The sequence below is a fragment of the Sceloporus undulatus genome, chromosome 3 (genome assembly GCF_019175285.1).
Source record: "Sceloporus undulatus isolate JIND9_A2432 ecotype Alabama chromosome 3, SceUnd_v1.1, whole genome shotgun sequence".
Taxonomy (NCBI): Eukaryota; Metazoa; Chordata; class Lepidosauria; order Squamata; family Phrynosomatidae; genus Sceloporus; species Sceloporus undulatus.
The window spans coordinates 230446224-230459797 of record NC_056524.1 but is presented as its reverse complement, the minus strand read 5'-3'; the positions used below and the strand labels follow the sequence as shown (position 1 = coordinate 230459797).

The following is a 13574-nucleotide window of genomic DNA, read 5'->3' as shown; positions in this document are numbered from 1 at the left end:
GGAGTCTAGAGAAAATGTAAGTTGCACAAAAAGCAGCTGGAGAAAAACATGTCACTTGTGAAATAGGCCATTGAGGCCAGCACTTCCCAACTGGCCAGGAACTATGTCATTTGACATGTGGTCCCATACGAGTTTGAGCATACCTGGACTACTCCCTCCTGCCCCTGGAAAATTTGGCAATACAAAAAACAAAATCCAATCCTAGATGGTCAGTTTTCTTTAACATAAAGTGTCCATCCTCCCAACTGCCTTGTTTCACCACACACATACGATCACTATAAAGAGTTGTTTTCTTTGAAGAGAAGACTGAATGCTGACATCACCCTGCCTGCAGAATTCCCATACCTGAAGGAGACTGATTAATCAAGGAACTGCTTAAGGGCTTTGCATTTTCTTTTCCCCCCCACACTGAGTGGCCTGCCTACCGGCAGAGAATTAAAGCATCATCGTTCCACGTTATACCTTCTAGATGCTGGGTGACAACCCCCATCATCCCTGTCCATCAATGAGATGACTGAGTTGCAGGCTAACACATATGAAAAGTACCAGGTGTGGGAAAGCTGGATGATCTGCCGCAGAAGTGTTGGGTGGTAACTAGGCTTTGAATCTAGCCCCTGAACTTCTCCATCATGGCTTATCAGTGTTGATAGACCTGTCCTTTGAGAATGTGCAAACATGGGAGCTTTTTGCACCACTGTGCACTGTTTTATACTTACACTGATCTTCTGGATGACCTTCTAGAACTCTTTTTGACTCTTTACTGTCAGATTGAATTTTCATCATTCTAAATAATTTAGTGTCATCTGCAAACTTTGCTCTGTTTTTGTGCTAATCCCTTTAGCCTAGCTGATATATACATAAACTAAATACCACCAGATTCATAATAAATCCTTAGGGGCCCACAGCTTACTTTCCTTCATTGAGAGAGAGCTGTCCTTTTACCCCTGCCTTCTTTTTCCTTTTTCACTAGCTATTGATTCATAAGACAACTTACCTTATGATGCTTAAGTTTAGCTTTTTTGCAAAGACTTTTGGGAAGTCTGATATATATAATACTTATTGACTTATCACTACCTACATCTTTGTTGGCATTTTCAAATAAATACTTGGTGAGATGGGACTTCTTTGAGGAAGCCTTGGTGATTCTTCTGTATATTTATTTATTCTTTTTTCAATAAATGTTACCTGAGACATGAGCTAAGCTAATGGGCCTTAATTTCTTGGGACCCTTCTAAACCTCTGCCCTCCACTTTTTAACAATTCATGTTTCATTGGCTTCCTCCCAAATCTGCTGGTTGGGAAAGTACAGGAAATGCCATTATATCCTGCTTCCCACAGCATTGTAATTTACAACGTAATCCTTCTGCTTGTGATAAAATTAGGCAAGGACCAAAACGAATTTTTCTATGTCAGTGTTAACATGTTATTTGATAAATGCATACAGTTTTGCTCAGTTGGCCTAGATTTTATTTTATATTTTTCAGTACTAAATATTAACATTCCATAGATACATATTGTTCCATCTGGTTTAAAGGGCAAGTGTTAGTGTTAAATAATCCCAAATTAGGCAACATGAGTGGTCAGTTGTGGAGATAATGGCATTTGGAGAGACTGATACTAAGTCTACAAATCATTGTGGCAATATCAGATTGGAATCATAGTGAACATATGAGAGCGTGAAGAAAGAGAGGAATACCTAACCAATTCATTACAACAAAAGAAATGGAGAAAGCTATGGCAGCTTTATTTTTAATATCAGGGAAGCAAAAATGATGAGGATATTGCTTTGGTGCCAATAATAAATTACTAATAGTCTGATTAGGTTTTGGGCAGGCATACTGCAAAACTGTAGCTTCCAAAAGTTTTCCTTACAGTCAAGAAAGTATTTCATTCCTGAAGTACACTTGAAGGTAGGTGCTGAGAGCCAAGTGGTTGACCAGTTAGAGCCAGAGCCAGAGAACCAGTATGATATTGTAGTTTGAGTGCTGGACTAGCATGCTGGGAGACCAGGGGTTGAACCTGTGCTCAGTAATGAAAATCCACTGGGTGACCTTGGGCAAGCTCATTCAGCCTCAGATAAGGACAATGGCATATTTCTTCTGAATAATTCTTGTAAAAACCCTCTGTAAGTTGATTTGAAGGCACATAACAACAACAACAACAACATGTTGAGACCTCAAAATTCTGTTGTTTTGATGAAGGCATTATCAACCAATGACAGCTGATGTGTCTTATGGTGGAGAATTTGCTGTCTGTTTCCATCTGAACTTTAAAGAAATGCATTAGGGAATTGGATTGAACACCTTGGATAACTACTTTAAACTTTGGACAAAATCATGGAGCAGATTCATTGCCCCACTAGATGATGATGATGATGGTGATGGTGATGATGGTGATATTTCTTATTTGTCTCTCCTCATGGATTAAGGCAGGGAAACACAATAAATTAAAATGCTGCCAGATTTGCCCCTGGTCACAGCTGACAGCATGACATTTTGAGGAGCTGAACACTCAGTTGCTGCAGCAGCAACAGACAAGTGAATTTACATGAGCAAATTCCTTACATTACTAGCAAGTATCTAAATATTAAGTATACAGTAATAATCCATATTCTACACTTTATGAACCTCTAGCTGCACTTGTGTAGTCTTAAATAGGATGGCTATGAACCAGGAGGAAAAACACTGAACAATTTCTTGATTGTGTCACTGTGACTAAAGAAAACAGATGAATGGCATTCCCTTCATCATCACTAGCATCTCACAAGACTTGCTTGTTGTCTGCACATTTTTTTTGGAGGGGGGAAGCATCCCATGCCAAGATATCCAAAATTATACATTTGAAAACAGAATTCAGCAGCCTATAAAAATTATGCAAGTGAAGTAACTTTCTATAGTCTTGTTTATTTTATGTAAGTATGTAACGTGAATAAACAAAACAATTATGTAAGATTTTGATGGGGTGCCTGTGGCCTACAGATGTTGTTGGGCTACAATTCCCATCACCCCTGATATTGGCCATGCTGATTGGATCTGGTGGGAGTTGAAATCAACAATATCTGAAGTATCACAGGCTCTCCACCCCCTCAGAAAAACGTTAAAAATCTGGCCCAATGACAAGGTTCTAACTCTTCCAGCTACCATTCATACTTAGCTTCATATTTCCAGCACTATTTCCTGCAAACATAAGGTTTACAAATGAAGGAAAAAGCTGATACTTTGCCTGCTATGTACCCACTGCCAAATTCCTTTTCAACATAAAAGGAGAATGATGGTATATTCTGCCTATTTTGGCATCTTTTCATGCAATGTGCTTATTGTTTTGGTTACTTGATGTACAACAGTGACTTATATATTTAAAGAGTTTGCTGTATGTATGTGTGTGTAATATCATTGTTGATTTACTTGCAGGGTGGTAAGATTCCCATCAGGTGGACTGCACCAGAAGCAATTGCCTATCGTAAATTTACCTCTGCTAGTGATGTCTGGAGTTACGGAATTGTAATGTGGGAAGTGATGTCATATGGAGAGAGGCCATACTGGGATATGTCCAATCAGGACGTGAGTGTCTTTTACTTTCATTTGAAAACTATATTTGGTAACTTTGGGGTGGTTAAGGAGCCCTGGTGGCGCAGTGGTTAAATGCCTGTACTGCAACCACTCACTCAAAATCACAAGGTTGCGAGTTCAAGACCAGCAAAAGGGCTCAAGCTTGACTCAGGCTTGCATCCTTCAGAGGTCGCTAAAATGAGTACCCAGATTGTTGGGGGCAAATTAGCTTACAGTTGTAAACCGTTTAGACACTGCTTAGGTGGTATGAAGCAGTATATAAATGAAGCTTGTTTGTTTGTTTAACAGGGCAAAAATACCCCCCAAAAAGCTCAACAAGGACTTAGCATGGTGGTTAGCCATAGATTGTTGAGTGTTGGTTGGAGATACAGGGTGCCAAAAACAACAAAAAATAGGAATGTAATGAAGTAACCTGAAAGGTCTTATGGCTGGAATATTGATGTTGCAGGGTTTTTTTTCCTGTATGCTTGTGTGTATGCACATGCATATTTGGTATACAATCAGGGGTAGAAACAAGTTGCAACTCTGCTAAAAGAAACAGCACAAAATGGTGGGGGGGACATTTGTTTTTAAAACTTTTCAGACATTCAGATGTCTGTCAGTACAACCCATGTCAGTTTCTCACTTGAAGATCTATTAAGACTATATCAGCAAAACTGATTTTCCCATTCGTATTTTAAACTCTAACATGAATTTAAATTCATATTTAACAATTTGCAGAGGATTTCATTTGGAATATATATTGTTGTTGTGATGGTGTAATAGTTTGAGCAATAATAACAATAGAGGATATGTCCTTGAGGGGACATTAAAGAACAGTTTTAGAGAGTGACCCCTTGTAAATTATGCAAGTCCTTTTAACTGTACCATCTGGACTACTTCAGTTCATTCCAAGACAGAATTAATAAAATTCCTGCTTTTTTTGAAGAGTATTGAAAGCAAAGAGAAATACAACACAGCAAAACATTTAATCAAAGGGAGGCAGTCCAGTGAAAATGAGATATAACTATTCTTACTGTGATTTATAAGCAGAACAACATTTCTTCCTTCCTCAGTCTTGAGATATGCAGAGCACTTTAGTTAGAGGTAGCAAGCTGAATAATGTTCAAGGACTCACCCACCTTCTTCTGTAGAACTGAAGAGTTTCCAACATTGTTTACATATGGATAGCACTGAAGCTGAAAAGGGATTTCATTTTAATTTCCTTCAGATGTAGAATATATTCAGGGAGGGCCTGGAGCTCAGCAGCAGAGCACATGCTTTGCATGCACAAGGTCCCAAGCTCAATTGCTGGCATCTTCAGTTAAACTTTAACTGTTAAAGGATCTCAGGCTGGAATAGTCTGAGTAGGCACAGAGTTTGGAGAAAAACTATTTGGACTAAAGTGGCACAGCAGCTGAGGGAATCTGAGAATAACAACTCAAAAAAGTGACTTTCCCAAGCTTGAAGTAGACTTCTGCCATAAAACAAAACAAAAATAGGACACTGTGGGACCAGATGACCAGTACTATAGTTCAGAATAAACCAAAAGTAATTGATAGGTAATATGAGAACAAAGCTGTGGAGGCACTTCCAAAAACACAATGAGATTTTATTAAGGACAAAATGGAATTCAATGATGAAGAAGTAACTTTGCTGGTGCTCTTTATGCTATCTTTCTCACAAAAGAGCAAGAAGAATATCCAGATTAAATGGATGAGTGATGTAGCTATGACACCTTTTACCAGTGAAAGTAAATGAGATGCCGTGCAATTCATGTCATGCAGATTGTCAGATAAATAAAGACAGACTGTGGCTGTGAGGAGGAGTATATACTTTTCTCCTTGTAATCAGAATACAAATAAGATTTGAAAAGTTATTAATTTTGTTGGTCATGAATAGAGTAGTGCTGGTAGCCCTGGAGACAATATTCTTCAAGCCTAATGACAATGGAAGTCTGAATCCATATTGCTTGCCACTGTGTTTCAGTCACTGTTTTTGTAAAACCAGTTCCATCATTCTGTGAATCAATGTGTGTGGCCAATTAATCTTTCTCCTCTCTGTAAAGGCTACCAATGAGAGTGCCCATTAGTGCCAACTGTGAAGGGGTGAAGGGTTGTGAACTAGGTATACCCAGCTGTCAGGAACCAGGCCTTGATTATGCATGAGCTCATTTGACATAAGTTTGCCAAAAAGGCAGCATGTGATAATGAGCCATACATATGGAAGGATTTATGGTGCCTTTTATACAGGCAGGTTTCAGATCATGTCAGATACTGTTGTATAATCACACACTTTTAAGTGACATGGTAGGCCAGTTTACAGCTGGCCTTTATGAGTAGAAAACAGCCTTAGGCAACTACCCTTCTCATTTTGCACGAGAGACAGATTTGGCGAAGAGATGACGGGACCAGGTGTTCTTAGCTAGAGGAGCAGAGCTGAGCTATTACACAGGGAACATGAATACAGTTTGACCTCTGGGGTTTATATGGTATATATTGACAGCTACAGGAAATCTAATTCTGATGTCACTTCCATCCAAAATAATCAACTGACAATGGAGTAACAAAGACCTTAATGAATGATGCAGCATTGCAGATTTCCAAGAGATAATCCAAAGTTAGCCGTATTCAATCCTTAGAATGTCCTTCTCCATTTACTATTTTAAAGATGTCTATTATGCTTTTTAGGGCATGAGATTTAGAACTGAAATCTAAGGAAAATTATTTTTTCTCTAGTCCCAAGTTTAAAATGTGCATTCATCATATATTTACCATCTGTGCATACAAAATGTCCCAGTTTCCCTTTCCTTTAATAATGCAAATTCTTAATTGTTATTTATGTTTGCATAAAAATGTTTTTTTTTTATTCTGGTTAAATATGCAATTGTTATGTTGTCCAGATGTACTCAAGGGTACCTTGATGCATGCCACTGATTACATTATTCAGGTCTCTGAAAATGTTGTTTGTTAGGTTATCAAAGCCATTGAAGAGGGCTATCGGCTGCCACCCCCAATGGACTGTCCAATCGCACTCCATCAGTTGATGCTGGACTGCTGGCAGAAGGAGCGGAGTGACAGGCCTAAATTTGGACAGATTGTCAACATGCTGGACAAACTCATCCGCAACCCCAACAGCTTGAAGAGGACAGGCTCTGAAAACTCCAGGTCAGCTGTGCTTTCCTAATGATGATGGATGAGGGAATATATTGGTGGTGACAGGCAGCTGTAACTCACCTCAGCCTCTGTGCTAAAACTGAAATTTCCTTCACAGCTCCAGCAAGAACTTTTTAAAAAATGCAGCAGAAGGCCACTTCTTGCAGGCAAGATTCTTGTAGGATTCTAAAAGTAATACTTCAGTAAATATAGTAATTCCCTTGTCTAACTAGGCCTGAACATTTTGATAACATAGGCAGCTCTGCAAAATGCTAGGAAAGTATCCAGCTCTCTCCCAGCCTGATCTTGTCTGGGGATGATGAGAGATGGAGTCTAAGACTTCTGGAGGGCACTGGATTTGGAAAAGCTTTGGTGATGAGAATTCTTTCTGTGAATAATGATGACTTTTTCAAGGGAACCAGTGTGGTGTAATGATTTGAGCATTGAAATATGAATCTGGAGATGAGGGTTCAAATCCCCACTCAGCCATGGAAACTCACTGAGTGACCATGGGCAAGCCAACATCTTAGCCTCAGAGGAATGCAAAAGTAAATCCGCCCTCTGAACAAATCTTGCCAAAAAGATCCCATGAGAGGTTCAGCTTAGTGTTGCCACAATCACATCAATAGATAGATAGATAGATAGATAGATTGCTTTTGGGAAAGTGGGGGTGGGGGTAGGGGCAACCAAAGTGGTGGCTTCCCAGAATGCAGCCCATAGCAAATATAAGAGGTTTGGGAATAAAGTTTTTTAGGTTTCATGTACTACCTTTAGTTACTAATGAGGCTATTCATGAAGTTGTTTCTAGACTGTCATGCTGGAATTTCAGCTTACAAGTAAATAGAGCAGTTCAATAAATGAAACAAATGGATAGATGAACAGGAATGGAAGCAAGTAGGCACTGTATGTATCTTGTTAAATCAGAGGAATTTTTCCTGAGATTCATAATCAGTCATGGGTTTTCAGGAACAAATTGATTTTGCTAACCAAAGACAAGATATAAAGGAAGAAGAAAATATGCTATAAAAGGCACATTTATGAGGGAAACTACTATTACACATTTTCTCAGTGAGATAACATGAACAAAACTAGAGAGTACCAAATTCAGCTGCTGAAAATTCATAGTGGCCAATGGCTTCCAGGTCAGTGGAGTAGTAAATCTGCTTCAGGTTTTAGTCCAGAGTGTAAAATAGCTATCCAAGATGCTGGATCTTATCCACCACCCTCCAAGTTGCAGACTATGGGATAGTTCCTTTCAAGTTCAGACTAAAAATCCAAAGCAGATGTACTGCTCCACTCATGTGGGAACCACCAACTGCCAGTGCCAAAAATCCAATGTAACGTTCACATCACCATAGGCAGGTTATTAACCCTCTGAGACTGCAGTCATCCTATTCCTCCAATTCATTTTCATTGCATGTGTATCACAGCAAGTGTACCCACCTGCCCATGCTCAGTTCTGCCCCTCAGTTGTTTTTTCTTGGGGGGGGGCTGCATCATGCTAACTGTGTAGTCTCCCCAATAGTATTCGTTTTAGTTAAGTTTAGCAGATTTTTGCCCGTCTTTGGTTACTGGGCAATGTGTAGTATCTGATATTGCTGTGGATTTCCTCCAGGTGACACAAGTACATTTTACAGGCATAACTTGCAAATCAAAAGATGTGTGTTTGTGCTTCGTGTGCCTCTGTTCAATGTACCACAAAACAGAATGGCCTTTATGATTAGACATAGCTTTCCCTTGATGCATGCTAAAATATATCAGCTATAGAAGGGGTGTGGTGACCACAAAGAATGAGAAGCGCATTCATTCAAGATGAGAATAACCTTGGACAATAACTTAGATAGTTTTTAATACACCCAGTCTTTGATCCTGTGTATTTTAAATAATTGAAAACAGTAGTATTTTTTTTAAAAAAGAGGGAAATGATGATAGTGATAGGAACTTAGTGGTGCCTATTGAAAATCAGAGCGTATGGCAGCATGTTAAACAATAAGCAATTGTATTAATATATGCTCTGCACATTCTTTTAAAAAAGAAAATAAAAATAAGCCACAGTTCAGTATGGGAAACTGAAACATATATCTCAAAAAACAGAGATCAAAGTCACAATTTTCCATGCTAGTCCATTATTATTATTATTATTATTATTTATTATTATTATTATTATTAAGCTTATTTCGATACCATAGACCATGGTATCCTTCTGGAGCACCTGGCAGAGGTGGAATCGGGGGCACGTTGCTCCAGTGGTTCCGATCCTACCTCTCTGGAGGTTCCAGATGGTGCAGCTGGGAGACGGTTGCTCCGATAAGAGGGCCCTACAAACTGGGGTCCCTCAAGAGCCATTCTGTCTCCCATGCTATTTAACATTTACATGAAACCGCTGGGGGATCATCGGAGACATGGGCGCGGGGTTATCAGTACGCTGATGACACCCAAATAGTTTTCTCTATGTCTCCGACTGATGCAGTGACTGAGGATGGCGTCTCTCCTCTCGTGGCGTGCCTGGATCAGTAATGGGCTGGATGAGGGAAAACCGACTCAGTCTGAATCCAGAGAAAACGGAGGTGCTCGTGATAGGTTCACCTGGCCCAGGGATGGCGGTGGTTCCACCTGTCCTGAACGGGATCACGCTTCCCATAAAGGACTCGTACCGCAGTTTGGGGGTGCTCCTTGACTCGTCGTTCCACCTAAACTCTCATGGGATGCGACGGTCAGGAGCACCTGCTATCAGCTTCGGCTGTCCGCCAGCTGCGTCCCTACCTGGGCTGGAGGGACCTTGAAACGTGGTGGTACATGCTCTGGAACCTCTCGTTTGGATTTCTGCAACACGCTCTACATGGGGCACCTTGTACCAAACCCGGAAGCTACAATTGTACAGAATATGGCAGCCAGACTGGTCACTGGTACATCCAGGACCAGTCATATAACACTGTACTTAAAGATCTGCATTGGCTGCCTATTCGCTTCCGGGCGCAATACAAGGTGTTGGTTATACCTATAAAGCCCTATGGCTTGGCCCAGGATACCTTGGACCACTCTCCCCATCAATCCGCCTCGCACACTCAGAACATCTGGGCAGCACTATTGAGGGTCCCCGGGGCACGACTATCCTCACTGCAAGGAGGACATTCCCATCTCGGCCCCGACCCTGGAATATGCTGCCCATAGAGCTCCGCTCGGCCACCTCCTGCACAGTTCAGCGAGGATCTAAAACCTTCTGTTCAAACAAGCTTTCCCGAAACAAGTCCTAGTTCGCCCCCCCCTCCGACGGCAATGATGATCTGGCTAGAAGGTATTTTAATGTATTTTTATTTTTTATTGTTATTGTACTGTATTTATGTTGTACACACCCTGATTGATAGAGGGCGGTATAAAAATAAAGCTATTATTATTATATTATTATTTATTATTATTTATTTTTTATTTTATTTATATAGCCTGTAAATTAACACAGCACTGTACACTAAAATCTTTTATTAGACGGTTCCCTGCCTTCAGGCTTACACTCTAAGAAGACACGACACAAAAGGGAATGGAATGGTGGGGGGGAGGGATCAGGTCCACATTCTTCTCTCCCTTGAGGCCTGGACCAGGCAGATGGACGATGGAGGGCTCTGTATCTTAAGGATAGGCCTGTGGCATTGGCCCACCCTCTCTCCCCCTCGGAGGCCGGATGGAGTCAGATGCCTGTGGGAGGGTTCAGTTCCTTTAGGAGGCCCAATGGCAAGGCCTACCTTTCTTTCCTGGTACACCTGTTGGTCAAGAATTGATTGTTAAAGTTGATTCATTCACAGATGTCCCTGTTTTTGTATGCCAGCATTTAGTTTGCTCGCAGTCTGCCCAGTAAAATGTCTGGCTGATGTTTGTATTTCATCATCCTATATGTATGAGAACACAGTTTCACAATTTTTATTATGTTGTTTTTGTTGCTTTTCTTGTGTTGAATTGAATTGGATTCCCCCTTCCCCAATAGATAGCATGAGCACAGGGATAAGTGTTCTTTCTTCTTCCTATTAGGACCTTTAGGGCTGTTTATGGATGAAACAGAGTTCCTCTGTAAATTCAGAGGGAATCAAATAGTACAGTTATACCACCAAGATTGAAAAGACACTTTCTGGAGATGGTTAATTGTGATTATCCTGCACTATTTGCATCGATCACTTCTAAGTTTTTCCCATGAATATCCCAGAAAATCATGTAATTACACATAAAGATTTCACACGTCACACAAAATCCCATTAAAGTGGTCACAAAGAAGCATTAATGCATATCTTTTTAATTTCAGTATTTCAACGCCAGTGCATTTCCGTTTTCACTTTATTTGCACAATTGCCTGTGATAATCATTCACACAATTACTCACCCTTTCTGCGTCATTTGTGGTGCTTTAAATGCACTGTAATTTCTATTTAATGCCGAAATCAGCCCCAGTGTGTATAAACCTTAAGCTATCTCTTTTCTGGCCATTATTCATCATAGACATTGTGGTAATAGGCACTTCTAACCTAATTCCAGTTGACCGTTTCTCCTAAGATTTATACATAGTCACAATCTTCCTCAACACTCAAAATTAAGTGCTTTCTCCCTGAAGCACTTAATTTTTCTCCTGTAACTTAGGCCTTCCAAAAGCAAAAAAAAGTCACAGCAGTATATGCAAATATGACAGCACTTTTTAAAAAAAATCTCTGGCAAGGAGTATTGTGTTTGAATATCCATGAGGACCCTGGTCACCTATTAAGTCTCCTTACAAATGTGTCACTGGGGACCGTTGGGTTGACCTTGTGGAGAAAAATTGTGAGAATGTGAACTTACCCTAGAATTGCTTAACAGCCTGAAGCCAAGGTATGGGCTGACATCTTACTGCAGATACAGATTGGTAACCAGAGTTATGGCTCTGTACATGCTCCATATTCAGGATCATGACATTATTGCTATGATCATAAATACTTCCAACTTACCTTAACAGTTAGCAGCCACATAGAGCAATAGAGGTCTTTTCTGATGATGATCAGGTGCAAAAGGGTGATATCTCCAGACCCCTCCTACCAGTGATCTGCAGTGAAACCATCAAAAGCAGGACCCTAGCACATTCCTTGTTTCAACACATATTTATGCAGGAGGGGCGGAGCATCATCCTGCTGCACCTGATCCCAACAATTAGACCTCCATTGCTTGATGCAGCTGCTGGCTGTTAATGCAAGTATGAGAGGTCAGATCAAGGTGAGCAATGGTAACACATTTGTTACACCTTCCTGATATTACTGTGACCAAGATCTCAGTGTGGTGTCTGTACATAAATTCTTAAGACATAGTATGACAATGCAGGGTGCCACAAATATGAGACTGTGTGACAATTGTTTTAAATATACAATCTTGGAATTATAACTGCAGTGCTACATTATTTTCAGCAGATAGTGAATACTTCTGTGCTCTTTCAGACTTTGCGAATTTAGTCCCAGACATTCTGGAATTTTTGGCCTGTAAGAAAAATTCTTGCATTTAGTACCTTATGGGACTTAGTTTCCCACCATTTCAAGGATCCTGTGTCTTTCTCATGTATACTGAGTACACATGATTGTGTAATCTAAGAATACTATTACTACTACTTGGTCAGCCAATATTTTTAATCTGTTATTTTATTTTCTTAGGCCTAATACTGCTTTGTTGGATCCAAGTTCTCCTGAATCTCTGCTGTAGTTTCTGTTGGAGATTGGCTCCAAGCTATTAAGATGGAGCGATACAAGGATAACTTCACAGCTGCTAGCTTACTACCCTAGAGGCTGTAGTGCATATGAACACGAGTAAGTACTCAACGGTATACAAAAAAACTGGTAAATCTGGATTTAATCGCGCCTCTTTTGCTTTGTGCTGCAAATCATTACACTCATCAGAGCATTGAATGCTTTTAGTCTAAAACAGGCATTGACAAATGTGGTCCTCATAATTATAGATTGTAACTTCACTCAGCCCTAGCCAGTATAACAGTTGAGAGGGTGATAGATTAGAAGCTGCAGGGAAAAAGACGGCAGGGGCAGCAAACCACAAAGAGGAGCGAGCCAGATAAAAGAATGGAACAAAGAAGGGGAAAAAAGAAGGGAGGAAGAGGGGGAAGAAAAAGAAGGGAGGGGAAGGAAAAGGGGCGGGGAAGGAGGTGATGGGGGGGGGGTGTTGAGGGGAGGGAAGGGAGGGGAAGAGAGAAAAGAGGGAGAAAGGGGAGAAGAGGAAGACGGACAGAAGGAGGGCGAAGAAAGCGGAAAGGGGCGAGAAGGGAATGAATGAAAAGGGAAAAAAAGAAGAAGAGGAGGAGAAGAAGGAAAGGAAAGGGATGGAAAAAAAGGAAGAAAAAGGAAGGGAAGAAGGGGAAAGGGGAGAAAGAGGAAGAAAGAAAAAGAGAAGAGGGGAAATGAGGGGAAAGAAGAAGAAAGGGGAAGGAAGAAAGGAAAGGGGGGGAAGGAGGAGCGGAAGGGGGAAAGAAGAAGAGGAGAGAAAAAGGGACGGGGAAGAAGGAGAGGAAGGGAGAAGAAGAGGGAAGGAGCTAGGGGGGAGGGGGAGAGGAACGAAAGAAAGGAAAAAAAGGAAAGGGGAGAAAAGGAAGGGAAAAAGGGGGGCGGGGAAAGAGAAGGGGGAGGGAAAAATGATTGGAAGAGAAGAGAGAGAAACGAAACGAAAAAGGGCGGAGGAGGGGGGGAAGGAAAACAGAAGGGGAGGAAAGGAAGGAGAGAAAGGGTGGTGAAGTAAACAAGAAGAAAAGGGGGGAGGAAAGGAGGGGGGGGGAGAGGGGGAACTAAAAAAAGGGGGCGGAAGGGGGTAGGGGAAAGAAATGGAAGAAAGGAAGCGAAAAGGAAAAAGGGGGCGGAAGAAGATAAGGA

The 13574-nt window shown here is 40.9% G+C and overlaps 1 protein-coding gene across 5 annotated transcripts in view; it reads left to right on the top strand.

Annotated features, from left to right (window-relative positions):
- Window positions 1-13574, top strand: part of EPHA4 (EPH receptor A4) — a 217328-nt gene that overhangs the window by 181841 nt on the left and 21913 nt on the right. For 4 of the 5 annotated variants that reach the window (XR_006102924.1, XR_006102926.1, XR_006102925.1 and 1 more), the window contains exons 14-15: window positions 3411-3560; window positions 6522-6715. Coding sequence is in view for 2 of the 5 variants with exons in the window: in XM_042458022.1 (XP_042313956.1) it covers window positions 3411-3560; window positions 6522-6715 (344 nt within the window). In the remaining 3 variants the exon portion in view is untranslated. Of the gene's footprint in view, window positions 1-3410; window positions 3561-6521; window positions 6716-12353; window positions 12472-13574 lie in introns of those variants that run through there. The other variant, XM_042458023.1, reaches the window with a different exon arrangement.